At 46.4% G+C, this 27,781-nt stretch overlaps 12 protein-coding genes across 12 annotated transcripts; 4 read left to right on the forward strand and 8 right to left on the reverse strand.

Moving 5' to 3' along the window:
* Positions 1 to 718: 718 nt before the first annotated feature.
* On the reverse strand, positions 719 to 2,287 carry BJX67DRAFT_55575 (ankyrin repeat domain-containing protein). The gene has a single exon (XM_071035160.1). It carries the CDS (start codon positions 2,117 to 2,119, stop codon positions 836 to 838), a length of 1,284 nt encoding a protein of 427 aa, XP_070887353.1. The 5' UTR covers positions 2,120 to 2,287; the 3' UTR covers positions 719 to 835.
* A 595-nt stretch (positions 2,288 to 2,882) lies between these two features.
* BJX67DRAFT_350639 (uncharacterized protein) lies at positions 2,883 to 3,627 on the reverse strand. The gene is made up of 2 exons (XM_071028835.1): positions 3,537 to 3,627; positions 2,883 to 3,481 (listed from the first exon to the last, which is right to left on the reverse strand). Exon 2 carries the CDS (start codon positions 3,466 to 3,468, stop codon positions 3,136 to 3,138), a length of 333 nt encoding a protein of 110 aa, XP_070887354.1. The 5' UTR covers positions 3,469 to 3,481; positions 3,537 to 3,627; the 3' UTR covers positions 2,883 to 3,135.
* Positions 3,628 to 6,638: 3,011 nt separating this feature from the next.
* On the reverse strand, positions 6,639 to 7,217 carry BJX67DRAFT_350642 (uncharacterized protein). Its single transcript, XM_071028836.1, has 2 exons — positions 6,827 to 7,217; positions 6,639 to 6,772 (listed from the first exon to the last, which is right to left on the reverse strand). The coding sequence occupies exon 1, from the start codon at positions 7,130 to 7,132 to the stop codon at positions 6,974 to 6,976; it is 159 nt and encodes a 52-aa protein (XP_070887355.1). The 5' UTR covers positions 7,133 to 7,217; the 3' UTR covers positions 6,639 to 6,772; positions 6,827 to 6,973.
* An 821-nt stretch (positions 7,218 to 8,038) lies between these two features.
* On the forward strand, positions 8,039 to 8,674 carry BJX67DRAFT_55648 (uncharacterized protein). The gene has a single exon (XM_071035161.1). The coding sequence runs from the start codon at positions 8,116 to 8,118 to the stop codon at positions 8,638 to 8,640; it is 525 nt and encodes a 174-aa protein (XP_070887356.1). The 5' UTR covers positions 8,039 to 8,115; the 3' UTR covers positions 8,641 to 8,674.
* A 21-nt stretch (positions 8,675 to 8,695) lies between these two features.
* On the forward strand, positions 8,696 to 9,190 carry BJX67DRAFT_350647 (uncharacterized protein). The gene is made up of 2 exons (XM_071028837.1): positions 8,696 to 8,865; positions 8,922 to 9,190. The coding sequence occupies exons 1-2, from the start codon at positions 8,818 to 8,820 to the stop codon at positions 9,063 to 9,065; spliced, it is 192 nt and encodes a 63-aa protein (XP_070887357.1). The 5' UTR covers positions 8,696 to 8,817; the 3' UTR covers positions 9,066 to 9,190.
* Positions 9,191 to 11,562: 2,372 nt separating this feature from the next.
* On the reverse strand, positions 11,563 to 11,894 carry BJX67DRAFT_350650 (uncharacterized protein). Its single transcript, XM_071028838.1, has one exon. The coding sequence runs from the start codon at positions 11,797 to 11,799 to the stop codon at positions 11,569 to 11,571; it is 231 nt and encodes a 76-aa protein (XP_070887358.1). The 5' UTR covers positions 11,800 to 11,894; the 3' UTR covers positions 11,563 to 11,568.
* Positions 11,895 to 11,969: 75 nt separating this feature from the next.
* Positions 11,970 to 12,974, reverse strand: BJX67DRAFT_380178 (ankyrin repeat-containing domain protein; the record flags this gene model as incomplete). The annotated part of the gene is made up of 1 exon (XM_071032739.1): positions 11,970 to 12,974. The coding sequence occupies one exon, from the start codon at positions 12,972 to 12,974 to the stop codon at positions 11,970 to 11,972; it is 1,005 nt and encodes a 334-aa protein (XP_070887359.1).
* A 343-nt stretch (positions 12,975 to 13,317) lies between these two features.
* Positions 13,318 to 14,700, forward strand: BJX67DRAFT_380179 (F-box protein; the record flags this gene model as incomplete). The annotated part of the gene is made up of 2 exons (XM_071032740.1): positions 13,318 to 14,127; positions 14,194 to 14,700. The coding sequence occupies 2 exons, from the start codon at positions 13,318 to 13,320 to the stop codon at positions 14,698 to 14,700; spliced, it is 1,317 nt and encodes a 438-aa protein (XP_070887360.1).
* Positions 14,701 to 15,557: 857 nt separating this feature from the next.
* Positions 15,558 to 16,810, reverse strand: BJX67DRAFT_350654 (uncharacterized protein; the record flags this gene model as incomplete). The annotated part of the gene is made up of 1 exon (XM_071028839.1): positions 15,558 to 16,810. A coding segment is annotated over exon 1 (218 nt), but the record flags the coding sequence as incomplete, so codon positions are not given.
* Positions 15,757 to 18,765, reverse strand: BJX67DRAFT_387423 (uncharacterized protein; the record flags this gene model as incomplete). Its single annotated transcript, XM_071034215.1, has 5 exons — positions 15,757 to 16,592; positions 16,725 to 16,881; positions 17,284 to 17,408; positions 18,510 to 18,544; positions 18,605 to 18,765. The coding sequence occupies 5 exons, from the start codon at positions 18,763 to 18,765 to the stop codon at positions 16,336 to 16,338; spliced, it is 735 nt and encodes a 244-aa protein (XP_070887362.1). The 3' UTR covers positions 15,757 to 16,335.
* A 1,619-nt stretch (positions 18,766 to 20,384) lies between these two features.
* Positions 20,385 to 21,513, forward strand: BJX67DRAFT_371441 (uncharacterized protein; the record flags this gene model as incomplete). The annotated part of the gene is made up of 5 exons (XM_071031085.1): positions 20,385 to 20,610; positions 20,659 to 20,723; positions 20,829 to 20,892; positions 21,141 to 21,346; positions 21,403 to 21,513. 5 exons carry the CDS (start codon positions 20,385 to 20,387, stop codon positions 21,511 to 21,513), a joined length of 672 nt encoding a protein of 223 aa, XP_070887363.1.
* A 2,990-nt stretch (positions 21,514 to 24,503) lies between these two features.
* Positions 24,504 to 26,452, reverse strand: BJX67DRAFT_371442 (uncharacterized protein; the record flags this gene model as incomplete). Its single annotated transcript, XM_071031086.1, has 10 exons — positions 24,504 to 24,629; positions 24,666 to 24,757; positions 24,791 to 24,848; positions 24,996 to 25,112; positions 25,170 to 25,307; positions 25,359 to 25,593; positions 25,651 to 25,706; positions 25,818 to 26,072; positions 26,196 to 26,230; positions 26,431 to 26,452. The coding sequence occupies 10 exons, from the start codon at positions 26,450 to 26,452 to the stop codon at positions 24,504 to 24,506; spliced, it is 1,134 nt and encodes a 377-aa protein (XP_070887364.1).
* Positions 26,453 to 27,781: the final 1,329 nt, after the last annotated feature.

Genomic DNA, 27,781 nt, shown 5'->3' on the forward strand with positions numbered 1-27,781 from the left:
GGGAACTTAAGTGGAAGCCTCTAGGGTACACATGGTCAATGATTACAAGGACCTTAACTCACATTTCGGCGTGTCATGGAAATTTTGAGGCAATAAGATTGCTAATATTGCATACTATCGTTCATGGGCGTGAGGTCAGAAGTCCCAAAAAGTTTGTTTAGGACAATTTCACGGCCGCCCTTGTACATACAGGGACTGCTCAGGATCTTAGCTGAATTATCCAACCTGTTTCCCAATATGGCATCTTCCAGTAATCCGTCGACTTTTGTGTCGTGAATCCAAAGCCAGGGAGCATAGAGGGAAGCAGTCTAGGGGAAAGTTCCTGGATCTCGGCCAAACCCTTGATTTTCTATCTGAATCTGGGAAGCTTATTTTTTTATGCATGTATTTACGCTCGTTTACTCAATTCGCGATTCAAACACACAATGTTGAGGATCAGCATTACAACTTTGACTTTCTACACCAAATTCAGCCTCTCCAACAATGTGCGGCCAAGCCAAGGTCAAACGCAAGTATAAGGACTGTCGGAGGTTTCCGGAGAGGGCGTAGGCGTGCTGTAGGTAGTGTGCTGTGCTGGTCGTGGTAGCTGGATGGTTGGACATTTTGTAGCTTAGGGAGAGGTACTTTGCTTGATGCCCCGGGGTTTATTGGCCTCAAGGTTGACGGAACTGGAGTTGGCTGACCCCACTGTGTGCCTCGGTACATCGGGCAGACAAGATCTTTGGCATCTCTGGGAAGTATGCCCCCCTTGTATCTATCATATTGTCGAGTCCAATGAGAGGCATTGTGATTGATTATCCGGACACAAGTATTTGGCTCTTGGTCATCTAATACATCACGAATCTGACAGGTTGTCTATCTCAGGCATTCCCTCAACCCGGCCTTTCACTGTATACACCCAATTCCGCTCCTTCAGATGCTGCGCCAGCGTCTTGCCCCCGGCATCTGAATCCAGCGTGTACAGCCCATTCTCTAACAGAGTCGGTAAGCACTCCCACGCGCGGTCCTCGTCTTCCAGCGCGTTCTGCAGAAGGGAGCATCCATCTTCGTCTCTTGTGCTGACGTCAGCGCCCTGCTTGACTAACAGCATGAAAACCTGCATTTTCCCTCTCTCGATGCAACAAGATAGCGGTGTCCGTCCTTCAACAGTCCGGGCATTTAAATTTATTCCCTCCGCCGTAATCAGCGGCTCTATAAAGTCCATATCCCGCTGATTGAGAATAGCAACATGCAGCGCTGTTTTCCCATCTTCAAATATCCCAAGATTACTCTTCGCACCAAACTCGAGCATCACCTGCAGCGCGGGGGTACACCTCTTATCCGGGGCGGGCTTCCTATTCATCATCATGACATGCAGCGGCGTGCACCCATCGACGTCTTGCGCATCGATGTCCGTACCACTCTCAACCAGGATCCGGATCGCGGCGACGTGCCTTGCCTCCGCGGCGTAATGTAGCGGGGTCCTGTCCTCGTCGTCGCGCGCATGCACGTCTGCCCCGCTGCTGAGAAGGAAGCGGATGATCTTGGGGCTACCCTCTTGAGCGGCCAAGTGGAGCGCCGTGAGTTTGAAGAGTGGATTAGGAAAATGGACGCCCGCGCCGTGCCTGACAAGGAGAATTACAGCAGGTAGATTCCGCGTATGTGCGTGGTAATGCAGGAGGGGGTGGTAACGCAGGAGGGGGTGGTAATGCTGGAGGGGTGGATCTCCGATATTGTAGCGCTCGTCTTCGACAAGCGCGTCAAGGTTGGCGCCGTATTTCACGAATTGCGCAATCACTGCGTCGCGGGTGCGGATTTTGTCTGTGAGCGGCAGTGGGAGCCCCTCTGGGGTCGTTAGCGGAGAGGGATGATTATATTCATGCAGATCTTCCTGCGCTTGTTGGTAGAAGTTGGTGCGAAAATTTGGTGGATTGAGAGGGGTGAGCTGGGCCTTCAGGCCGGAGCATTTTCCGTATTTGATGTTGCCCCTGTAGAGAATGGGCGTGAGGACGGTGTAGAGGTGTCTGCTTGTGCGGGCGAGGTGGGAGAGATGGCACTCCCGTTCGATATGATTTGCGACAGAGAGGATGAGCTCGTTGGGGAGGTCGTGGAGATTCATCTTTCTTGACGTTGTTGACATGAGGGCTGGGTTGTTTTCGCTCTTGGACAGTACTTTGGATGGCGAGTTCAGCCTTGTCTCAGCCACGGCGATGTCGGCGTGGAGCCAATCATACTCTCCAGATGATACTGTCGGTGAAAGAAGCAAAACGAGGCTGAGATTGAAGAAAGGAATTTATAACCCAGGCTGCCCCCGACGCGCCTTGCCCACTCTGGATCTGCTGCCAAGTTTCTCTCCCGTGCGAGATGACCGACCCGATCTCGATCAGTGCCGGCGTGGTGGGAGTAGTTTCCCTCGGCATTACGGAAAGATATAATCGTGGTCTCAATAAGTGGGGCCCTACTTCAGTCTATTTCTGTATGTCCATGCCAAGGCTTTATTTGCGGGGCTTTCTGGCCAATAATATCTGCTTTTGTCGGCCTGAAGCATTGCTGAAGCACTGCTGAGAACCATAAGGACGTAGATGTCTTGTCATCCGTTCTTGCGGCTTTGCCTCGACTCAGGGAATTAGAACTAGATTTCTGTCCGTCAATCGATGAACGCCAATGGGTCGACTCATACCTTTCACTTGGCATGACTGCGAAAGAAGTGTCAAATACATATCACATACAGGCTGCTACAAAGGCTTTGCAAAGAAGATCAGAGTGCAGGGCTCCCTTGGTAACAATAGAATTGTCCTCTCTGGACCTTCCGCACTACTCTTCTTGGGAGCGGCCGAATTTTCCCAGCCTGTCTGGTGCATTGGCACTCTTGCTCGAGCATTGTACTACTTTGCGAATAACTGGGGATAGCGCGCCTCTAGAGTTACTGTCTCGATCTACCGTGAAGTTTCACATCTGATTCTCGGGCACGTAAACATCCCATATACAGCGTGGCGGGAGTTCCTGGAAACTAACTGGCAAACAATCATCTCGATTGGATTTTATGACACGCACCTGCCCAGCAATCCAATCAATGGAAGTAAATAAACAGGTTCATGCACAGCTCCAATCCAAACCTCCACGCCCCGAGACAGGTATTCCCCTCGCCTTTAGAACTTATTCCATGTCCGCGAGTTGGCATATGAGTGCTGCTATAATTACACTAACCTCCGGATCATCCTTCATTGCCTCGCAAAGCTTCTCAAATTGTTCCTTATTGTTGCACACCTCGGTCGGACCACACCCGCATGAATCACCACAGGTAGCAAGGCAAAGGCCCTGAGCAATTTGACTGCCGGCGGTACCCCCGAATGCGGGGCAGTTAGTCGAGCAGTCGTCGACACAGCTGCATGAGCAATCACGTTTCTCAAGGACTGGAGTGTCGATACTGGCAGCGAGGGTACCCGAAAGGCAGACAAGAAGAGACACGGCGATAGTAGTGAAGCGCATTTTGAACCGTCGACTGGGATTTTATCAGTTCATCCCTTGGGAGTAGGAAAGAGGGGAAAAGACTGTACATATAAATGGTTTTGTTGAATGAATGGTTTTGTTGAATGCTGGGATTGAGTTCTTGTTTTTGGGATTGTTGTTCGAGAGATAATCATGTCACTCAGCAGGAGTCTCCCTTTCTTTTATAACCCTTTGTCCCGCTGCTTCTAGGGTATCAATTCAGCATTTGAGACATTTTTTGCAGCATTTAACCCTTTCAAGGTTAAGATCTCACTTTCTCAAGTTGGGGGCCGTGGCTGTGTTGCTCATCGGGATATTCCCGCCGCCAACGGGACTATCAATCACACATATACGAGGCCAAGAATACTTGTGGGATGATCTTGGGGGCTCTGTTTGGGGGTGATCAATTCTTGGCTGCAGCAGCAAGGCTGAGTCTGGAAGTATGGCTGTCCAAGAGAGTAACAGTGCATGATTGATATTAATCATCCTCCACGCAAGGAACAATGCTAAAACATTCATAATATTGAGTGTGAGATAGACACAACAGCAGAGCTAAGGCTCATAGCACCTGTACAAGCTCTGTCACGACCAGAAGAACAATAGTGGTTCTATTGTTCCAGTTTATCGAGAAGAACCTGCATAGAGGGTATATTAGACCCAGCATAGCAAGAAATTTGGTTGAGTAGTATGGGTACCAAAGAAAGACACCACGGCATTGCAGCCGTGTATGAATTACAGACTATTGGATTGGATCCCAAAACAACTAGCGCACGCACCACCACCAACACGGTCATGTAGATCAAGGATACTACGTTGCCAATGGAATGACAAATACGATATCGAGGAAGCTGCCACGATTCTGCCTTGTGTCTCTCTCTGAGACTCCTCCGGAGGGGCTGACCTTTCCAACACAAGGAGAGTAACCAACAGGTCAGCATTGCTTACACCCTTCCACTTACACTCAACCCTCCCATCAGCACAGGTATTAGAGGCTAGCAGCCCTTCAACCTCTTTACGAAAAGGTTCTATGTTGGAGAGACACCTTAATTGACGTGCCGGGTCCTTTCGATCTTCAGCTGGGTACCAACCCCAATGATAGGATCCCAGAACCCATTGACGACTAAATCTTTCCTCAGCGTACCTACCTTTTCTAGAGATCACTCGAGGGGCGGCCGTTCTTTTCACGTGCTCAACAGCGAGAAGTCACTTTAAAGTGACTCTGTTAATGATATATAAGGTGTAGTTGTAAAATTAACACAGTAACTATGATACTTTGTTTCTCGGGAAGTACTCCACGTGAATTGGATATATAGAGAATAGTTATTTTCCTGCAACAGAAGGACCTTTAGCATGATAAATATCCTAGAGAGGCCAACTTGGTTGTTAGGTACTCCCACTGCGATTGGATTGAAAAGCATGCATGTATTGGCAACAGATGTCGCTGAATGCTGCATGCTGTCAGGTAGCCGTCAGGCAGGGTACTGGCTCCTACGGACCATTTTGACATGCTCTTCTCAGATGCCTCATCATCGTGTGCATTATTAATTTGCAATAAGAACACGAATAAAAGGAGCTGAAACAGGCAATCATGAGGCACAGGCTTGATATGGATGCGAACTCTATGCATTACATCCAGGGAAAGGCTGTGGATTGATCTGGTTGGATATCCAAGCTGCTAACACGGACGATCTTTCTAGGGATGCTACCCAAGGCTAGACCGTGACTCATTCTGCCGCTTGAATTTTCCGGCAACGCATCGCTGCAATGTATCGCCATCCTCTAATAGGGATCGATCTGCAGAGGCGATGATGAGGCTGCGGTAATTCCCAACGCGGCTTGGCCAAGAGGCTTTACTCGCCTGAATGTTGTGTCTGACGAAGCGGGAGACCTCTCGGAGCGGAGACCATTATGGTCCGCGCTCGAAGCGTTGTCAAAATAGATGACGATTGGTATTCGACAACGCTCCTGCTGTAGGGGGCACGTCAGGGGGAGTGGAGCTCTGTGTGGGCATCAACGACAGGTCAACTCCGTAGACGTAGGAGTTACCTGAAACGGTCTCCTTCCCCTCCTCAATAGGAAGGGCCAGGAACCCACCAATACGTGCTGTGCAAGCCAGAAAAACAAGTTTCAATAAGCAGGGTTTAATTGGTCGTGAGTCTGCATGGCTGAGGATGCAGCTGATCTGCGAGCGCTGAGGGACTAGCGCCTTCAGCGCGACCCTGCGTACGTCTGATTGGTTTACAGCTTCAGCGTCTCCTACTGCCATAGCTCTCATGTTCGTAGGGATTGTCGCACTGAAACTGCTGAGGCGGGCATCTCAGCAGAAAATTAGACGGACACAGAAGTGCTGGGCTCGCATAGGGGCTCGGACGTATTCATTTTGGTTGACCGAACCCGATAAAACCGAAGTTGAAGTGGCATGGAAGCTGGGTTTCGTACTCCGCAAATCAAGGCAATCTTACAGAATCCCCTGACCAGTGGGTCACACGCGGCCCTAAAACAAGGACAAGGGTAGAAGCATCTCTTTCATTCCCAAGCCGCCAACAGGCCCGTCCTGATTCAAATTCCGAAGACAAGCTTCTCCGTGAATTGATGCACAGGAATCTTTCATGGGAAGAGATTGAGGTGGAATTCAGTCGGATGTTTGCTGGAAGGGATCGGAAATCACTCCAAGGGCGGTGGTCGAGAAATCTGAAGTTTGTAACACCCTCAGCTTGAGAACCAGAGGGGCGAGGAATGGTGCGGCTTGATGGATCCCAGCCAATCACAAGCCAATCAGAGGGTGTGGATACACGAGGTTGAATGGAGGGTTTGAGCAGAATCTACACCAGTGGGTTCTGATGTGTCAAAAATAGAATTGTCAAATTCGCATACAACCCACCTTCCTTTGGAACCTTCGACATTCCGGAAGAGGACTGGACGGCAGTTCAAGGACAGTGTTAAATGCAAAGTGAAAGTGCAGGCCGGATAAGGCAGTCTAAGGCTGTGAGATGCAGGCGAGTGGGCAATTGAGTAGGAAAGTTCTCAAAACCTCTACAGTATGTCAGGATCAGCTGATGCGGGCTGATGCCTATCCTATCACGTGTTACACATCATGTGATCGTTGCTGCCCGTGCCGTTTCGTTGAAGAGGCGCTCACCCCACCATTTCTTCTCTTGTAATCGCTTTCTCTTTGCTCCATCCAGGATCTGGACTGCCTGGCATGTATTCCTGCAAACTTTGGCTATATATTTATTCACGTCACCTGGTCAAACACAAACCAACTCCAAAAAAATTGGTAAGTTTTTGCTGTTAAATAATCCAGGTAAGCAGTCAGGAAATATTACTACAATTATTTACTCTAACTAGCCTGCTGTAGTATGATGATAGAAAGGCAATCCTTTAATAACTATATTCCACAAAAGCGTCCAAGGTTAGAACGCGATATCTCGACATTATCTATGACCAAAGCGGCAGAAAGGCAGGAGCCAATCTCTGAGAGTATTGATGATACATATTCCAGCTCTTACCGTGTGTCCTTCTTCATAATCCTGCTAATTGAACTACACTTAAAGATCTGGGAATATACATGGCCTGCAGCACAGGTTATCAAAGCTATAATCCAGGAGGAATTTGATGATGATGAACGCTCTGACTTCACGGACGATATTGATAACAAATCCATGGAATTAGCTGATGATGCTGGATACAAAGAATTCACTATACTTTGTCCTGTTAGCTCCCTTAGTACACTCCTGTGGAGAGATTTTAGCTCGAGATTCTTGGAGACAAAGTCCCTATTAAAAAAGTGTCTGCCTTTAATTGCTCTCTAGATATGTTAAGAATCCTGTCTATATACACTAAAATCATATGCCTTGATTTAACATCCAGATTTGCCAGAATGCTCTTTCTATTTTAATCTACTTCAAGACCTTCTCTGGTTGAGCTGTGATATCACAAGTAATTCTAAACGCCTAAAGGAGCTACAGGCTTCCTACCAGACTTCTATTACTTAATTCAGGATTCTCTTTATCAAGGATATAGAATGGGAAGGCTAGAACAAGTCTTCTTTGCTAACTCTGTCAATTTTGCCTGCTCTATAGACTGTTATACTAATAGCAGATGATTATAAGGATGGCAAACCAATCCCATATAGTATTAACAAGTACCAGGAATTTGCTACAAGATACCAAAATAAATATTCTAAGCTCTGTAAAGCTATGGAGCTTAGAGTATTATATTGACTTGAGTATATAGACTATAATAGTAATTATTACCTAAATACATATTCACAATGAATATATTCGCGTTTGGAGAGGGTCCATCGGGCTTGAGAAGAACATGTCTATCGCAAGAACCAGAGCCTGGAATGTTAGCCAATCAGTATCCAATATTATCTGTTGCAGCACATGCTGAGCCAGTCAATACCATACACAACTAGCATCTAGATGCAGATGCAATAACAACATAGTTATGCAAGTTGCCAATATTAACACCAATCAAACGCTGCCACACCCTCACTAGTGGGAAAAGGAAATCAAAACTTAAATACCAGGGCCGCCAACAACTCACACCCAATCATTCCCAATTCCAAAGCTTCTCTTCCCTTTACACATACCAAGCAAGATAACATCTTCTAGTGCTGGGAAACTACGCCAAGCAACTATCATGGATCCGCCTTCTCACGTTATCAATCCAGACGGGGAAGTTATAATAGTATTGCTGAATACAGATTCTCCATTCACGGAGCCTAGCGAAGATATAATTGCCCATTGGTTTTCACATAACCTTCCAGAATTGAATAATATTATCCAGAATACCGCTAAAGATATGAAGCATCCCGAAGACTATATTGAGACGCCAAAAACGATCTTCGGGGGAAAAAGAAAGGGGAAAAAGAAGAAAGGGGGATACAAAAAAGAAGAGCCTGCCATCGCCGAAGCGCCTGCCATTGCTGAAGAGCCTGCCATCGCCGAAGAGTCTGCCGCTGCCGAAGCGCCTGCCATCGCTGAAGAGCCTGCCATCGCCGAAGCGCCTGCCATCGCTGAAGAGCCTGCCATCGCTGAAGAGCCTGCCATCGCCGAAGAGTCTGCCGCTGCCGAAGCGCCTGCCATCGCTGAAGAGCCTGCCATCGCTGAAGAGCCTGCCATCGCTGAAGAGTATGCTGAGTCGTGTTCGGTCTGGGTCACCTGACCGACACGAGTTAACCCGATCGAGCACTGGGGGCTTTCGCCGTCCAGCTTGATGTCAGCAATCCCTCCAGCAACAGGAGGCCAAGGAGGCAGGCCACGTGTTGACCCCGCCTGCTCGTGTTTTGACTGTCCAGATGCCCTTACCGCCGCAGACACTCATCTCGAAACGACAGACAGCATGATAGCGACCCTCCCTCTCGAGATATGGAGAGAAATATGTCTGATAGTACGTGGGCTTTGTCTCGACCCTGCGTGGACTTTAACAGCAGCTGATGGTCATAGCTTCTACATGATGATCTACAACCAGAGCTGTCGGCACTCAGCCTGATAAATCGCGCCTGTTATAGTATCGCGGCACCATTCTACTACAGGTTGCTCACAATCAAGTTTACCACTATCGAAACTCTGCGGAGCATCACGTCATAGTTAAGCAATAAGGGTCTCGGCAAACCATTCTTAGCCCATGCCTGGAGCCTTAGTCTCATGCCTATTTACAAGGTGCATAGCCTAGGTATAAGATATAATAGTACAAGCATAGTTCAAGTCTTTAATCCTGCTACAAATAAGGCTTTCCTTCAACCACATCTAACGGGCGTTCCGTGTAGTAGTGGCTTGAGCATTATGGATCGCGGTGGAAGTAATCCCATCTACCACCAGCAATAGGAGCTAGTGATTTCCCTAGTCGCTCGACTCTGGTGCCTGGAGGAGTTTAATTTCTTTATACAGAGTGGATTTCCCTCTTTGCTGCGCAAGGCTCTATCAAAACATCACCTGTATTGTAAGGTGAAGATCTGGTCTTCTCAGCCCGTGGTCTACGCCGAGCTGAATGTGCAAAGATGGATTCTCCCCACCACCGGTGCGACGCACAGTAAAGCCTGTCAGATTGATTTCAACATTATTTTCTGGGATCGGCTGGACACTTTCAATACCGAGCTTCTCATAAAGGAACCGCGTGGGTTCATGAACGAAATGCTGCCCTTTATGTTTGCGGCCCCGAATCTCAAGCATCTTATTCTCACACGTACCTTTCTGATTGCGCGCCAGCTGCCCCTGGTTGAGTTTGTAGCAAGCAAATGGCAAGATCTGGTGGCAGTCTTTCCACCAACTATGATTGCCAATCTGGAGTTGCTTACTCTGTCCTCTATCCACTTTGATGATAATATCTTTCCAGCCCTGCCAATAATTACAGACCTTTCTTGCCTGCGCTCCCTTGATATCTCAGGATATATATATCCTACCATACTTATTAATGCTGCAAAGCTTTTTAAAGGCCTAGAGAGGCTTTTTGTAACCCTGGTACTTCCCCATGTATATCCCAGCACTTGTTGTAACGGGACACGGCTAACATTTGTCCATCTTCAGGTGACAAAGATGCGATAGATGCAATTACTGCAATAAAGACGTTCACCCCCCTGAAATTTCTCTGCCTCCGCGGTCTCCGGTCCCCCGCTTCTGTTCTCAGCATCCTCGAACAACACGGTCCCTCATTGAAGGGGTTGATCCTGGAGCCGGTATGCAACAGCGGGTTCTTCGTGGGAGGCGGTTTCCAACGTCGCCAGCACGAGTACCCCCAGTTTGATCTTTCCCAGCACAACAAGATGGCTGGACTTTGCCCACATCTCCAAGAGCTGCGACTTCAAATCAAGCGGCCTGCAAGACAGACTGCCGAATTGAAAATGTACAAAGCGCTAGGAGAGTTCTCGTCCCTCTGTAGCCTTGTTCTCAACTTGTATTTCCAGCCTGAGGGTTCTACTACCCGAAATATATTCCTCAACGATACGGTCGACGAAAACCTCGCCCGTCAAGTATGGAAAGCGATCACCACCAGCTAGTCCTCATAACAGTTGATGAATTTACATCTCGTCCCGTTCGGCAATACCTACTTCTTGAATGACAAGCTGTACTACTCCCATCATACACGGAGCTTTCTGCTCACTCGTGGTAGTAGGGACGGGCCTAGCGTGCGAGAAATAGGAAAAGTCATGTCAGATATCTTGGAAGAAGAGAACCGCGGCTTATTGAATAAGGTGGATCAAGGCTAGCGCTACCGGCCGCGGATGATCTTACTTCGTACACTTCGCAGAGATAGGGTGAGGTCAGGTAGCACTCAGCAAATGCAAAAAGGAGCAGGTAAATTACCAAGGAAACTCTGAGCCGTCCCAAACGCGCCACTTCCCACCGTCAGTTTCCCGTGTAGCACCATCAATCGTGCGCAGCATCGCATCCACAGTCTCGCTCACGGTCTGCGAAGGTGTAGGAATGTGATCAGCCAGCTTTCCCTAATGCAGCCACAGAGTTGTTTGAGCATTTACATAGCCTGTAAACCCCATATCCAAGCGCACCCTCGCACAAACCCACCAAATACGCTTTGGTGGATCACATCGATCATCCTCCAACGTATGTGGCTCCTATTGCAGCGCCATCAACCCCAAACTCTTGAGCGCTTCTTTTTTTGGTGGTAACCACCTTACCCAAATACTGGGGCAGAAGTTCGGTCCACTCGGTGAGCTCCACAGCCTCTGGACAGTCCCAGCCGTTTCTTTCCAAAAGTTGCGGGAAGTGAGTTTGAGCATAGGCGAAACAAGGTTCTTCCACCGATCTTTGTATGCTTGTCGTGATCAGGTGTTGACTTTGGTAATTTATGTAGACTGGATAGAGAGATGGGATTGGATTATTGACACCGATTTTTGTCTCAGGGGCTGATGATACTGTCAACAAATATCGTAAACATTCTTTCATAAGAGTACCAACCATCAATTTCATCACTTTCCTCGTTAACTGGTCGCGCCTTGGATTGAATCACGACGTCTCTTGAAGTCTCCCTCTCGGAGATTTCCCTCACAGCATTGGCCTCGTCTCTCGCCGCCTCCACTTCCGACGCCTCTCGCTCAGCGCTCTGGGCAGGTGACACATCAAATAGCTCGGGAAATCAGATCTTAGCTCTCAAAGCTGAGTGGAAAACTTGATCCTCAAGGAGTCTCCTGGCAACATTACATGTGCGGTCGATATTGTGTTCCCGGAGAATATCTGTCAGGGCAGGTTTGTTCTGTTGGAGCAAGCTCATTACTGGCTTTCGCTTTCGGATCAAGGAGTTAGCACCATGGAAAATGTGCTGGCAAGCCAGATAGACAAGTCTCTCATCAGGGTCTTTCTGATCCATTTCGAGGGTTGGGGGTTGCTCCAGAAAGTGTAGGAATGGATTGATCTTTTGTAAACTTGGGAGGGTGGCCAGCTTCCGCAAACGGTCAGCCTGCTGTTGTGCTGTAGTATCCGTTTTCGGTTTCTTTTTCTTTGGATTATGCCGTCTTATGTCATGGCTTCTTCAATTTATTAGTGTGTAAATTGTAGTTTTGATGCTCTCTCAAGTGCTTCTACAATCTCCACGTGGCCCCCAAGTGAGGCGAACTCCAAAGCGGACCGTCCGCTAGGTGAAAGGGCGTGTACATTAGCCCCCTTCTCAATCAAGACCTCTAAAGCAGGACAGTTATCTATAATCGCCGCAATATGGAGTGGCGTGAAGCCCCCTATCCTGCTCTCCATATCTGCTCCCCTTTCAAGCAGCATGCGAAGAATCTCAGCATGACGCTCCTTTTCACCATCTGCCCACCAGCATTTTGTGTCGCGAGCAATGTACTCGGGACCCCCCTTATCCCAATCATATGCTTTTAGCATGCGCATCCCGCCAACGGCGAAACACAGCCTCGTTGTCCGAACCCCTTCGGTATAGCCGTCCCTCTCTCCAGCTGCTTCTGACCCCATTTCGAGCATGGTTCGAACACAATCAGCCTGGCCGTACCGAGCAGCGGTCTCGAGGGGTGTCAACCCAGAGCGCACTTTGGGAAATAAATCTCCACCATGTGCTATCAGTACACGAATGACCCCCACACAGCCGGATCGAGCAGCAGCATTTAGACAAGGACCATAGGATTCACTCTGTTGCTGTAAATCTGCGCCGCGTTCAAGGAGAAGATCGACGACACCGCTGTGGCCATTGAGGGAGGCCAGATAGAGAGGGAAGTGGCCGGCTGGATCTACCGCGCTCGCGTCCGCACCGTGGTCTATGAGGAGACGTGCCATATCAACTCTACCTCGACTTGAGGCCCAGAGCAAATGGGGCCATTCGGAAAACCTGGGGTAAGTATTCGCTCCCGCACCGGCGAGCAGAAGGCGTTTCGCTGCGATAAGGTAGTCCTGCGAGACAGCTTCGCCTAAAAGTTCGGCGGCCCTTTCGTTGTGCTGGTTCGACTGCAAGTTGGGAGTGATAAGGGCGAGCGGCAGCGGAGTATACTCAAGCAGCCAGGCTTTACGCTTTATGGGGAGAAACTCAAGGAACATTATGACAGGCGTTATTTTGGAAGCAAATAAGAAAGTACCTCGATGCAAGGAAGTGTCTCGCTATAGCAGTTCGAGCCTGCTCTGTCAAGTGACAAGATCTTTTCCACGCACTTTGTTCATTCCGCGAGTGGAAGGGCTGTCATCAGGAAGATGCCTTTCGATTCTGTGGAAGATGATCGCCGTTGTGAGGTTGCGAGTGCTGACAAGCGAACACGAACGAATACGAGAAGATGCCACGGCACTATGAGATGGCGTCTCTCACACGTGAAGCAGGGCAAAACGTGCACCTCTCCTCAGTGCATATCTCCTCAGCTCTGTGCTGTTATCCAGCTCGACATCCAAGATGGATCGTCTGCCGGTCGAGCTCGTTCGCGCAATCGCCGCCGAGGTGGTGACCCTGACGGACCGACTCTCCTTATGCCGCGTATGTCGCCGCTGGCGCGCCATCGTAGACGACGTCGTCTACACCTCTTTTGAAATCTCCAGCCGTCAGTTTCGGCGTCTCGTGGAGGCCATACTCGCCCACCCACAGATCGGAGCCTCCGTCCGTGCTTTGTCGGTCCAGAAATGGGCTGCCACCCGCTCGGGCGCTCTGCGTTTAGGACCGCTGAGCCCTGAAACAAAAGCTTTGGTAAAGAGGACCTATCACTCCACAGAAACACAAAGATTATGGTGTCATGAATTAGAGCACGGCAACCAGGAGGCGTGGTTTGCCCTCTTACTCGTGCTTGTGCCCAACCTCACCAGCCTCTCCTCAAATTACTCGTGGCCAATGGATTGGACAACAATAGTTGTTTCCAGGGCAGCATTAAAAGAGATCCTGACTTTGCAGGCCCTAAATTTACTTGACCTCACGATCCCAACGCATGTCAAATATTTCTCGGGATTTTATACCATCCCCGTCTCCCTAGTCCTTACCTTCCTTTACCTACCGTCTATTCAGACCCTACGTTTGGAGAGGGGCACGGGCTCGAAGAGCTTCCAACTCCCAAATTACCATGATATCAGTGACGATCTTGCTCTCCACGCCCGCTCACAGCCCTCACCACTAGAGTCGCTCATAGTGAACGCCTCGCAGAGTTTAGGGGAAGGCGCAGCAGACCTGATCAACTCGTACACCAATCTGAAGCGCTTTATTTGCCAGAGCCAAAATGTAATTAACAGATCTTGATACCTCATCTTTCGGCCGCTTGCATTCCGCGCTCCGCTGTTAGGGCAGAAGCACAGTCTCGAGGTCCTCCACTTCAACAACAAAGGCGATGGATCCTCCAGACTGGATGGAATTGTTAAAGAAGATAACCCTGCGCCTGGCGATAGGTGGTTCGGGTCATTCACGGAGTTCAGAAGACTGCGCGATCTCCACATCCATGTGCATAATCTCCTCAACCTGCATCCTCTGGACCGGCACGAGGTGGTCGCTTTAAAGGACACCCTACCAAGCAGCCTGAAATCGTTGCACATAATGGACTGCGACGAGGATCACTGCCCCGTGCTTGTCAGCAACTTTCTGGACCTTCTCGCTCACCCTTCGCGGATCCCGAGCCTAGAAGAAGTATTCGTGTATTCAGCGATTGCTGAGGGCTCACAGCCGCTGCCTGCGTGGCCTCATCGCCCGCCCCCATATGTTCGTGTCTGGGGGGTACTCAGGGAACAATTTGCTCCCGTTCAGGAAATGTTTGGCAGGGCTGAAATCAAATTCGAACTTTCCTTAGGCAGGGGATATTGAGTAATATATCTAGTCTAGTATCACTTGTCTGCAGTTCGTGGACCGTCCTCATATGTCTATTTTATCGAGTATCCATCTTTTCAGATTTGGAAGATTACCGAGCATTACAGTACTATACAATGCCTTGAGAGGCATTTTTTTGGCCGGGTTTGCACTCCACGACTGCTCATGGACTCAGGTAATTGCGTTGTCTGAGAAGCGGCCTTGCAACGGGATAAATTTCCCCACAATCTTATTGGCCACGAGTCTGTTTGGCTGAGAATGCAATTGATGGCTGCGAGCGCTGACGTACTGGCGCCTTCAGCCGACTGGCTACGTAACTATGATTGGTTTACAGCCGATCCCCCGCTTCAGCGGTTCAGCGGTTCAGCGGTTCAGCGTCTCCTGCTGCCAAGGGACAGACGTTGCTGAGACACCTTGTCTTGGAAATGGCATGATCTTGGGATGGCTCGTCATAGGATATGTGTTCCTCGGATCTACTTGTTCCTGGGATAAGCGTTCCTGGTATCGGGATAACTAGGATTTGATAGGCCCATGACCAATGTGGTCTGAAGGGTTTGTAGGAGATCTGCATGGGGTTCTAGGTCGAGGACTGGCCTGGGCTTGTGGTATGAACACCAGGAGGGGTCGGATGGACAAGAACAGAGAGCTGGGGTGGTAGGCTCTGATGCTGACGACCTGGGCAGTGGGTTTGGGTGCGTAGACCCTGTGCGGTAGCACCTAGCAGGCTAGACCATGCGCCCCTAACCTGCCTGGTCATCAGACCACGGTCGTATGACTACCACAGAAGGAGGACCGCCAACTGGTGTCTACGGCAGGTGCAAGACCTAGACAGTCGTTGAACTACATAGCTGTGGCCTGTCTGGTCTGCAGGCCCTCACAACATAATCAAATCTTCCATGATCTGTCGCGTCACAGTTCCAGATCGCGCGCGATTGACCTTATCATGTCTTCATCTATTGTGAGCTTTCCCCCAACGTGCATAAAGATCATATTAGTGTTATCCTCAATCACCGCCTCAAAGCACTATGCTGGTGTGAGCACCCACAGATTCTTATCATAGAACATTGCCCCTTAGTTTCTCACCTCCTTCCTTGCCGCTTGCTCTACCGCTGACAGGTCCAACCAATCAACGAGTACCTCGTGCGCCGTCTTCCAACTCCCGCCTTTTTCTCGGACCTTAAACACAATCATCACGGGCTGAGGATTTGTCTCTGCCTGGCGGGGTGGCACATACTACACTGACTGAAGTACTACCTTGGGTATCTTCGGCGTGAGTTTTTTTTAGTTACATATCTCGCTCTAACTCTGGGTTGTCGTGCTTGTCACAATCAGAGCCGGATCCTCTGGCATTTAATCACGGCTAGCCAGGGAAGTACTAGTGTTGGCTTTCAGCTGCTTTCTAGAATAATCCTGCCCGCGTACTGGGGAGGCGGATCCCCGATGTGCTTTGGAATCTGGCCCATCATTGCCAATAGTCCAGAGTAGTGTTGCTACAGACGCGACAACTTGCCAGGTCACCACAAGGTCCCTTCCAAAACTTATCAGGACGGTGAAACTACCATCATCAATCATGGCGCGAATGCACTTATCAACCGCGACTTTGCAGAGTTGGCCATTATAAAAACACACATTCTAGTTGGGGTCCCGCGCATATCCATTAGCAATAGACTGTGCCTCAGCAAGGTGATCAGGACTTACAGACACCATATCCATTGTTCTCCATTCCCTACGCTTGTAGACGTGGAATGTGACTATGACCCTCTGCTGTGCCTCTTCCATCTCTTGGTAATTAGTTTCTTCTAACAGATATGGAGAGTCAAACAGGAGATCCTCTTCCTCCTGTCTCTCGATTGCTTCTCGTTGGGCCTGTTCCAGATCAGGTAAATTGGCTAGGTATTATCTGGTGTCCTATTGGGAGGACCCGGCTTCAGCAGCACCAGTCAGGTTTTCACCTCCATCATCATTATTCCATAATTCATCATCCAGCTGGCTTCCCTCTTCCCACAATCATGTAATCAGACTCGGCAAGCCAGCAGGTAGCTCAGTTACAGGCCAGATAACATGATGGCCTGCGGTCCCGGGGGTTTGTAGCTGAGCAAGAGTATCTGCGCGTTCCCAAGCGATTTGTTCTTCCTGGAGAAGTTCTTCAACTGCTTCCACAGTAGCTTTATGCTGGAGCTGTTTATATTCAGCTCTTTCCATTGCCTGTGTCACGAGGCGTTCCTGCTCCACCAGCTCTGCCACCAGCTGTTTCTCTACTTCTATCGCGCGTTGCTCCTGTTCCATGTCTTCTTGATTGCTTTTCCAAGTTAAGAAATATGGTGCCCATTTAAGATTCCTCTAATATTTGTCCTTTTTTAGTGCTGCTTTCCTCCCTTGTTTATCAGGTGACTGACTAGCCATTGCATCTGTGGGGATATCCTGTGGTGGTTCTGCTTCAGCGACTTGGTTTAATAGTAGCTCTTTATAAGATTGTGTATTGGAATTCGCAGTCATATCTAGGTTTTACTGCTCTTGACCTGGAGCAATATCTTCTATTTAGTTCTGCGAGTAGTCCCTAGATGCGCTTGTCTGTTCCACAACAGGATACATCGCAGTTTCAGTGGCTGTATCCTGACTAGCAGCTGCTACTAACGCTCCCGTAGAAATTCGTGCAGGGACATCTGGCTCGTCAGCCAGCTGCAATGTTTCTTGCTCTATATGCTCTCCAATTGATTATGGCGGGCCGGAACCTAGGCTTTGCCCTGTGTTTCGTGCCAAGTTAGTAATGTCGTCCCGTGTGATTGCCTGGTCTCGAAGGGCGAGTAGTCTTCTAATTGCTTTGCAATTGCCTCTCTGTGTAGCATTGTAGGGTCGCCAAGTCACATCCCCATGCTTGTCTCTGAGTTTTGGTGCCTTTAATTATGGCTAGTGTGATGATATAGTTGGCATTTCAGCTTGGGTTTCCACTGACTCAGGTCAGGCTTGCACAGGTGAGTTCATGCTCGTGTCCACCACAGCTGTCTCTTCCAGTACGCCAGAAATATCCATATTGCTTCCAGCCTCGAAGGTCAAATTCTTATCAGCAGCGAGATACTCTACCACAAGATTTGCATCCTCTACTTGGTTCAATAGCTTAGCTTTATCAATCTCTATATATTCATGTTCTTTACTGTTAATATCCAAATCTTCACTAGCTGCTGGCTGTTGATAGACACTCTCTAATCCATGCTAAAATTTGGTGTCCAAGTTATCCAAAGTATCTATAGTTATGGCCTCGGAGACAGCAGATTCCCCTTCTGTAGAAGATGGTAGAGAAATATCTTCTGGTAGGAATAACCCGTGCTCTACTATGTGCTGCTGGTGAATCTGGCGCTCTTACTATTAATACTGCCTTTCTTCCTATCTTTTATGTTGCTCATGGCGAGTCTCTAGCAGATTTCTATGGTTATTGAATGGGCCCTTGCTAAAGTCTAACCCTGATATATCCTCCACGACTAATTCCAATTGGAAGCTTGATTCACCATTAGGGACAAACAAGGGCGAGAGAGGATTGTTGTCTGATGACTGTCCTAATAGGGTGCTTTATATAGTGGTTAGGGAAGAGGGCTTGCCGAAAAAGGCATAGTAAACACACCACCTTACCTCCAGGGACAAGAGGTTTCGTTGCAACACGGTCGCCGAATGTAGATTGTCAAAGAAGATGTGTAGGCGATCCAGCTGCTGGGTTTGCTCCTGAAAAGCTCCATAGCGGTCTTTCTGCTTGATCGCCCAGCTAGTTACACGTGTTGATGGGGCTGCATGTGGGATAGCAAGCGCAAAACAACCAGTAATCTGCTTGACCAGAGACTTGAAAGTGTCCCTTGCATAGTGGTAGTGATCTAGCTTCCAAGCTTTGAGCAATACAGCTCGTGCGATCTACTGGTCTAGCAATTGCTTCAAGATTGCCTTGATTTGTAGATTATAAAAGCCCAACTTTCGTGCAAGGGTGGCCATAGCATGAATGACGCTCTTGTTAGCCTTTACTTGTGCCTTTGCCCAGGTAGGGTTAGCCTTCTGGCTGCCCTGAACATCCTTGGCCATCTCTGGGTAATATCACATGGCGTATAACCAGATTTAATGGTATCTAGATGTTATATGTTCGCCATTAGATCCAGGCTGGCGACAAAAAGTAGTTTCAGATGTCTGGATTAGACAATCACTATTGGCATGGTGGGGTTGAAAACTGTGGACTAGTGCATTCCAAACTATTAGGTATTGCTTACTGAGAACAACCAGCTATTTCATGGTGTTGGCACAGAGTCCTAGGTAGTTAAGGTCGCGGAAAAAGGTATAAAGGGATAGTATGATACTGTTGCACGCTTCTTGGGACTGTAGGTTCTCCTAGATAGTAGCATGTTTAGACCGACTAAAGTTGGAAAAAACCTCTTTGCCGAGGATCTTCCCCTTCACAATCTTCTAATTGATTGTGGATGCCCAAGGGGCATACAGCTGCAGCGTGTTAACAATATATAGGTCAATATGGGCCATCTAAGTGCAGTTATGGTTAACAAGTGTTACCCAGAAATTCTTCACATGTATTAGGTAGTAAATAATCTCCTAGGAAAAGGAGTTAGATAATAGACAGATAGCAAGGGAGAAAACCAACTTTGTTATACTTTAACCCCATAATAGTGTTCAAAGACCCAAGGCTCATTCCATTCTAGAGCCCGGGGATCGCAAGTAACGTGTCAAATGCTGTATAGAGATATATATTATCTTAGGAAGTAAGTTATTTAAGCCACTTGGCTTTGTTTAGCAACAGGCAGGACTACTACTAGTTTTGAAAGAGCGCATTGCTCTCATGCTAATACTACTGGATTTTCTGGTACATTTCGCCATTAGTTAGAGCCTTTTCATTTATATATTTATCAACAAGTGCAATCCACAGGTCTGGGCTAATGTCTGCAAGCAAGGGTTAGTCTGGGTAGAAAAGTCGTGAGTGGGTACCATACCATCCAGATATAAGTCAACCGTCCACCACCAATCTAAGGGGGGTAAAGTCTCCTCAGTGGCCTTTAATTGATGCTTCCCATGCAGGTATTGGACCTGGTGTCCACCAAAATAGAGGCAGGGGTATTGCTATTGATGAGACTTGAGTTCTTTAGAGGTCACTCCTACAGCGTGGCATGCTCTCTGTAGGTGCTGCCGGGAAATAGTAGCAGTCACATGGTTTTGGATGTCCAGCCGCTGACAACTATTCTTGGTAAAGATCTAACATAATTGCTCCATATTGTTCCAATCAATCTCGCGGCTTGTTAATGGCTAAGAAGAGATATAATCAAGCTCTATTTTGGCAGTACCTTGGTATTTAAGTTGCTATTCTGTAGTTAGTTGCTGTTTAGAATCTGTCAACAACAAATCCATACCTCAAGTCCACGACTAGCTTTGGCTTCTCTTATGTCAATATTCTAAGGTTGGGAAAGAACTATTTATATTTAGCTGGGCTGTCAGTTGGTCTAGTCTCTTTGTAGTGGCTGAGGCCCGAAACGCTGAAGCGCTGAAGTGTTGCTTCCCAACAGTTCAGCGTGCCCTCTGAAAGCCAATTATTTTCCATAAAGGAGACCTGCCTCCGAAAACTAAGCCCGCCAACAAGTTTCAACTTCCTGTCCTCCAGAATCACCCATAACTCTGGTTGAAGGTGTCACATACTGTACTATACCATGGATAACCAGCCACTCACACAAATCTTCGCCAATTCTCTCCAGGCTGAACAACCAGCTCCTCTAGCGCCCACCCCTGTATCCGCGCCTAAGGAGTCTCAAGGCCAAATCAACCATAAACTAACCAAGGGGGGGAAGCAACTGGAGAAGCAAGGAAAATCTAAGAATGCCCTTGGTCATGCACAAGGTGTTCACCACAGGAGCTCCCAAAGTGAGAGCCAAGCAGGTTAATCGCCCGTTATCCAGAGAGGGTCACCCTGGGACATATTGAAAGATCTTTTTACCTGTGATCTTGCAGGCCCTGTATCTATTACTATCCATAACAAGCACCCTTCTATAGTAATTGCTGTCCATGCATTCTCCAGGGAAAATGCAGATATATAGCTGCATGTACTCCAGCAGACCTAATACCCTAATATCATCTCTGCCAGGGAAATTTTCAAGGACCACGGCATGACATACTTTATTATAGATAACCTGCCTCTGACGTTGGAACACTTGGTTGCCTGTGATATCTTTCCTTCTAAGCTTCAGCTGGCTTCGATACTTATATAGGTATGGACCACAAAACAACCACAGCAAACAAAAGGCACTAACTCTAAGAGGTACTTAATGGGCTATCACACTTACTGGAAAAGGGCTTCAAACATCAATCCTTGACGTGCTCCAATATCCTGCTAGGGCAAAATGGGGTCATTCAAATCAGTATAGATCATTCGGATACCCACACCTCTCGCCGCTGACGAACCTGGACAGCTGCTTTGGAGCACTGCATCAAGCGCCAGCCAAACCAATCTCAGACCCAGACACTCCGAGCCTTGGCTAATATCACGATGTTTCTCATGCAGAAGTATCTAAAGCCTGATGGTGTGATTGGGATCAACAGCACTTGTTGGCAGTCGGACCCCCTAGAGTTCCTGTCAGCAACGGCATCAGTCACGACAATCCAGGATTTACAAAAGGTCAGTTTGCCATCGTATCTGTGTCGAACTGGCATTCGGTGTCTTACGAAATACAGCATCCCCTAATCACTAAGCACCGCCGGTCTCCAGGGACATTAACCGGGCTTGCCCGACTCTGCCTCATCACCACACGCACTTTCATAACGAAACCATGGGTGCAGAAATAAACAAGATAGAAGTCAAGGATATGCCATGTAAGGTTGGGTGATGGTCCCAACATTCTAGATTATTTGGTTCATATATGTTTTTGCTTCAGTTATCACGCTAGAAGCCAATAGTATTTCTACAGGATTCAGATTAGTTAAACTATCACCCGTCATACTATAAAGGGAAACCACTACACTAAACCCAAACACCACGAGCGAAGAGGCAGTGAATTAAAGATCATATGGTCAGAAATTAGGAAGAATTTTAGATATCCTCTCCTGTGCAACAGATTCCACATCCATTGCCTGCCATATCTCCCCAGCTATCTGGCCTGTCTAAACTTCCTGGTCTACTACAGATGCACAAGCTAGCTTCTCCTGTTGGATGAAGATATTAGTAATAACCAGGCGGAGATCAGCTATAGCAACCCCAAGCATGATTGCTTTTATCAAAGGATCTAGAGAATGCAAGAGATGCATAGTACCTGGTCAGGTGCAAAAAACAAATACTATTAAAGCCTTGAGTTGGGCAACTCTAAACCCTTTATTCATACTATAGGTCTAAGTTAGTTGACAAGAGCAGAGCCGCCGCTGGAGAACATACACAGTGTCTATGGTACCACCGCCATACAGCAAGACACCAGCTCCCAGGCATGCTACAAGCATCTAACATCGCTGTCCTTGTCGCTTATGAAGGGTGGTGATATTGTCACGGCGAGACTTCAGTAGCTCTAGTTTATTTGGCTCCTCAGGGCAGGCAGCAAGAATGAAAATAGCAACAGTTACTCCCAGCTTACCGTGCTTCTCTAGCCAGGAACAGTTGAGATAGAATAAAATCTGTGCGATGTGCTTCGCAAGGCAACTAAGGACCAGTATCTTTTTCTTGATCGCTTCGAGCAGTCTATAGTAATCCACAGCACCCTATTTGCCCCTCCATTTGATAGGAAGTCCGAGCGTGGCTAATAAGGATAAAATATCAGCTTCACTGTACCCTAGTAAGGGCTGTAGCAGTCTAGAATAGTCCTCTACAAGAAGAAGATCTTCTGCCACGAGGATCTGGTTGATTTGCTCCCCTTCCAGGATCTCTATGCCCTTCTTCCCAACCACCCTGCACAACTCCAAACATCAAGACCTACTCTCACGCGAAATGCTGTGTCCCTGAAGAGTATGTGATCCTACTACTAGGGGGGAATTTATATAATTTGTGGAGGGGGTTGGATAGGATAACTAAATGGTATTAGACCTAAAGGGTGTTGCAGGTTCCATGGGTATTGTTGCTAAGGATGGATAAGGGCAGTCAGTTAATAGCAGTATGCCAATAGACTGGAGTTGTGTTATCCTTCCGCTAGAACTTGTCAAGGGAAGCAAAATAACAGAAAGAGCAGGTGTTGGATAGACTGCATTGGAGTTGGGGGATGTCACAGCCCCTACAGGCATTGATACATGCTCTAGGCTAGCAGAGTTGGCAGTACTCTGGTCTCCCGGCAACATGATAATTTGGTCCCATATTTGGTCTAACTTGCTGATAGTGTTGGGATGAAAGTTCTCAGGACTCGACAATATATAATTGCCACTGGTCAGCAAGGAAGGGTCAATAGAAGAAGGTGGTGAGCAAAGCAAAAGGTCTGTGTTATAGTTTCCTATAGGACCAGAGCACGGTTAGACTGAGTAAGAACAGAAAATTAGAGATGGGCTCAAACCTGATGACTCCAAGGGGTTTACCTCAGCCCTTGATTTGTTCTCCTGCACCCCAAAGCTTTCAATCATGTTGGCCTCCCGAAGCCACTAAAGAAACCAGACTAACTAGTCCCGGCTAAGTTTCTAGATATTGTCGAAATCATTCCCGACCACCTGACCAAGCTAGCAAAAGGTAAGAATATACCATGGGTTGTTCTAGTTAACTGACCTTGCTAAGCCTTGAGTAGTCTAGAATATTAGGAACTATCCCTAGTATTGATTACTATGGTAGATAGTAAGTAGTTTGACAAGTCCAAAAAGAATAACAAACACATGTCTATTGTAACCAACATGGTATATATATTTAGATAGCCATCCCAGAAATTTAATAATACCTTAGTCTCTGTTATTAAAATGTGCTATTAAATATGGCCTCCTTTTCTTACTCCTTTTAAAATACTTGAACTTTGTACTATATAAAGCAATAGTAACTGTCTCATGTTCCTACCAAACTAGTTAACTAACTCAGCTAGTGTAAGTATCTACTTTAGTAAAGCTTAAGGGCAATCTACTTACATCAGCGCGGGTGTCCTTATTTAAACTAAGCACCTCTATCAGATGAACCTGCGACGCGAGATGTTAGTAATATAAAACTACAGACAAGGGTGTACTTACAGGAAGGCATATAGTAAGAGATGACATTTTAGCAGGCCAGCTGTAGAAAATGTGAAATAAAGTAACAAGGAAGTAGTAGATAGCAGTAATATATAATAACAGGTGCTAATAAGGGTGGTAGTTGTAATAGTTGCGTGGGAAAAGGGCGAAATAGTGAAAGCCGGGAAGAGTAGAAACATTATAAAGAGGGAGGGAAGTAGCTTCTATTTATAGGAAGAGGAGCCAAAATTAGCCTTAAAAAGTTGACTATTGGAAAAATAGTAAAAGTAGTTAAAAGTTCTTAAGAAAGTAAGCGTCCTGGGAGCAGAATTATTGGCCATGGTTGAGAAATCGTGGCCGTGAGCCAGAATTCCAATGACTTGCATAAGCCCCACCAGGTGGTGCTATCATTGGTTCCTGTAGATCAGAGCCCAGGCCCAAAAATACAGGATCTTTATAATAATACTGTACTAAAATGAAAATTACACCTTCTTCCCTTAAATTCCTTCTCCTTCTCTCTCAAGATGCTGTTATGGTAGGAGTGCAATCTCCCCCAAGTTTCTTTACTTTTCTCCAGATTGTATTTTCCCTTGTTTCCAAGACACCTACTTGCACAACGCTTTGGTTTCTGCTAATCTAATAATCCCAACTCAACTTAGTTTCCCTGCTTGATAGTCTTTTTAAACAGTACTAGGCTGGTATTCTAACTTAAAAAGCTTGACTCCCTGATAAAGGTATTCTTGTACAACTTTCTGGATATAATTCCAAAGTTTGTTTATTGTAGAGATTACCAGAAGGTTAGTGTGCTATCCACGTGGGGAGTCGGGAACCTAACCTATTACTAATATCCAACCTTGCTTATCCCAGGTATTAGACAGCCTCTTAATTAGGTCACTAGATGCCTCAAGGGAAATAATATTTTGATAATTAGGTGCTTCCTAGTAGATATAAACTCATTTATGCTAACTAAATGGTAATCCATTCTGCTTAAGGCCATCCCTGATATAAATTAAGATATGCAATATCTAAAACAAGGGTCAGTATTAGTAGTATATGGATCCTATTATCCATCCAATACTAACATAGCCATTATCCATGATATTATCCTTCAGGAGGTTATTTATAAGGGCCAAGGCAGGGGTTATTATGTCAACTGATTCTACCTGCTATACTAAATAAAGCTGGCAAACCTGGGAGGTACAGGTGTTATAACCATAAATTATTTTCTTTAGGTATAGAATAGCCATGGCAATCCCAGATCTGCTAGCCAGCACGAGAATACTTTCATACTAGCTAATTTCTTTACTAATTCTATAAGGGCCAGTAAATAGAGCCAGGAATGAAACTAAGCTTTCCACCCCAACTAATGTATAGCGAAGAAGATTAGCAGTTAAACTATTACATGGCCTTACTAGAAGCTCCATGGTATCTTGCCGACCTTTGGACCATAATATGACCATAAAAGGGTGTGTCTGCATCCACAACTATAGACTTATTAAGGGCATCCAAAGGTTAATATACTATCTAGCCTTGACTTTTATAGGCCAAGGTAAGAAAACATGAACATGAACAGCGTTTACTATAGAATCTTCCTCTTTAGACATGCTCGCACTAAATAACATAATAGCCCTAGGGGTCCCGCGCCCGGCAAACAGGCTGTTTTGATATAGTAGGGTTATTATCTCTAAGAGGAAAGTCAGCGTAAATATCCCCAAGGCAGCAAGGAAATAGATTTTTAAATGGCTCTGCAATGGAAAATGCTGCCAGGTACTGTAGACAAAGAGCCTAGTAAGAACCTAATATCCTTAAAGAAAGATCTTGTATAACTAGTAACAAAGCCACAGAATAGAGTACAGGGCAAGGACACCTAGTGCGATTGCAGCCTGTTATATATTAACAAAAGTAGAGTACCAGAAGTTATACCAGCCTATAAGAAGAGTGAAAAGGTTCCACTATTCACGGAGTGGAAATATAAAGCCTGAGAACTGAGCTACTATAATAATATAAAATAAGAGTAGAGCAATAGCCATCCAGCTAGTAGCATGATAAATCTTGCAATAAGAGTTCCACCTGATATCTAGAAGATCTGCTAGGTAGCTAAGGTGGATAGTGGACAAAGGGAAAATCAGGTTAACCAAAGCCAACTCTCCAGCCCGGCAACCAGAGCCAACCAATAATATAGATCTAAAAAAGACAAGAAAGATGTTAACTGTGGCATATAATAAGTAGAGGAAAACATTAGCTCGGGTCTATGGACCCCAGAGCTAATGCCTATAAATAATAAAAGGAAGTGTTAGATGTCTCAAGACAAAGAGAGAAAGTAAATCCCTCTAGCGTGCAAGGATGGAAAAGATCTAGATCAAGAAAAGAACAGCAAAAATACTGCCAGTAGTAATAGCATAAATAGCTAATAGGTTTATTCTGCAAGAAAGGAGAGATGGCTAGTTGGGGAAACAAAGAGACATGGACAAGGGAGGAATAACAGGCAACATGGAGGCCTCTTATAGACTATATACTATAGCTATAGATAATAATCCCCTATACTAAAGCTTGCTGAAGCTTATAGAAGCAGAGCACTGCTTACAAACCTGAAAATGCTCCCTCTACACCCCTTGAAACTAAAAGGCATCATGAAATATCGCCTCTAATCCATCAGATAGTTGAGGATTTCTTCAGCCAGCTTGGGGATTGTTTATCATCAACTCTGGTTGCCTGATTCAAACCAGTTGGTACAAGTGCGATATGACCAAATCAACTTCCTCACTTGCTCTTGTTTGTCCTTCTTTTAAGAGATATAGTATTTCCAACTTCATCTCTACAGTATGAAGTCCTTGAGAGTCTAGACTTTAGCAGTTTCAAAGATGTTTTATTAGAAAGTGATAAGAATGGTTAGCTAAAGCTTCCTTCAAGTTGTTTGGTTTCGTCTTATTTCTAGTAGACTTTATACCTCCTTAGTTTGTAGGCAGAAAAAAAAAATAAGAAAAGGAAAAATTATGGTAACTAAACTTTTCCCGCGATCCTCAATGGCCTAGCTAACACAATCTACTCCTAGAAGATGAGAGAACTTCACCTACTTGAAATTGTGGCTATAGAAGACAACCTCCCGCGCTAAAGCTCTCTAAAGCTCTCTAAAGTCAAGCATCATCAGCAGACCAACAAAGACTCTATGATCTACAGGCACATGACCTGATAATAGCCTAAGGCAAAGCTATTTAAGCACCCTCATTCTCCAGTTCTAGGGCCTGGAAGAATCATTCTATAGTTGCAAAACCACAAAATATCTAAAAGATCTTGCTGGGTAAAAAAGCATTATTTAGACAGCAGTCAAGCAAAATCACAATAATATTAGAGGCAAAAGAGTAGTCTTTTCAAGAAGGCAGCTAAATTCAGCCTTGAATACAAATCTAATATTATTGTGGCAATTCAAACCTGGAAAACTGGCCAAATATATATTTTTGATTTATCCTCACAGGAAAAATAGCTAAAAGCACTCTCTATCTTGGTATGTCCATTAAACTATGTGTCTATAAGGCTATAAAACTTACTTCCTCAAGCAATTTCTTATCCTCCTCTGATTTATCATATACTTGAGGATATCATCCCCCTATTTAGGGAATCTCTGTCAAACCTGGCAGGTGGATACACATTCACCAGCAGGTGAAGGTATGATATAACTTAGACAAGTTTCATTGCTTGATTTTTTTCTTTTCTCCTCTCTAGACACTATCTGTCATTGTATGTAGATACCGTGCGCGAGTGCTAAGACAAACGAGTGCCCTGTGGCACCAGCTCCTCGGAAAAATTCTTATGCATACTAGTCCGTATACTATATGGTTAGATTATCCTTCCTGTTCTTCAGCCCTTAGCGCTTCAGCGCTTCAGCAGAAATACAATTATCTAAATAGACTTGGCGAAACAGCTTCCACCAAGTCACTCGCCTGAAACTTCAGCTTTGTCG

The sequence above is a fragment of the Aspergillus lucknowensis genome, assembly GCF_044049455.1.
Source record: "Aspergillus lucknowensis strain CBS 449.75 chromosome Unknown BJX67scaffold_14, whole genome shotgun sequence".
NCBI lineage: Eukaryota > Fungi > Ascomycota > Eurotiomycetes > Eurotiales > Aspergillaceae > Aspergillus > Aspergillus lucknowensis.

Excerpts from the sequence above, each read along its gene's own strand:
- BJX67DRAFT_350650 (XM_071028838.1), bottom strand. The coding sequence starts at position 11,799 with ATGGATCAGAAAGACCCTGATGAGAGACTTGTCTATCTGGCTTGCCAG.
- BJX67DRAFT_55575 (XM_071035160.1), bottom strand. The coding sequence starts at position 2,119 with ATGTCAACAACGTCAAGAAAGATGAATCTCCACGACCTCCCCAACGAG.
- BJX67DRAFT_350647 (XM_071028837.1), top strand. The coding sequence starts at position 8,818 with ATGATAGCGACCCTCCCTCTCGAGATATGGAGAGAAATATGTCTGATA. Across the intron at positions 8,866-8,921 it reads GGAGAGAAATATGTCTGATA|CTTCTACATGATGATCTACA; the intron begins GTACGTGGGCTT and ends TGATGGTCATAG.
- BJX67DRAFT_350642 (XM_071028836.1), bottom strand. The coding sequence starts at position 7,132 with ATGGATTTGTTATCAATATCGTCCGTGAAGTCAGAGCGTTCATCATCA.
- BJX67DRAFT_55648 (XM_071035161.1), top strand. The coding sequence starts at position 8,116 with ATGGATCCGCCTTCTCACGTTATCAATCCAGACGGGGAAGTTATAATA.
- BJX67DRAFT_350639 (XM_071028835.1), bottom strand. The coding sequence starts at position 3,468 with ATGCGCTTCACTACTATCGCCGTGTCTCTTCTTGTCTGCCTTTCGGGT.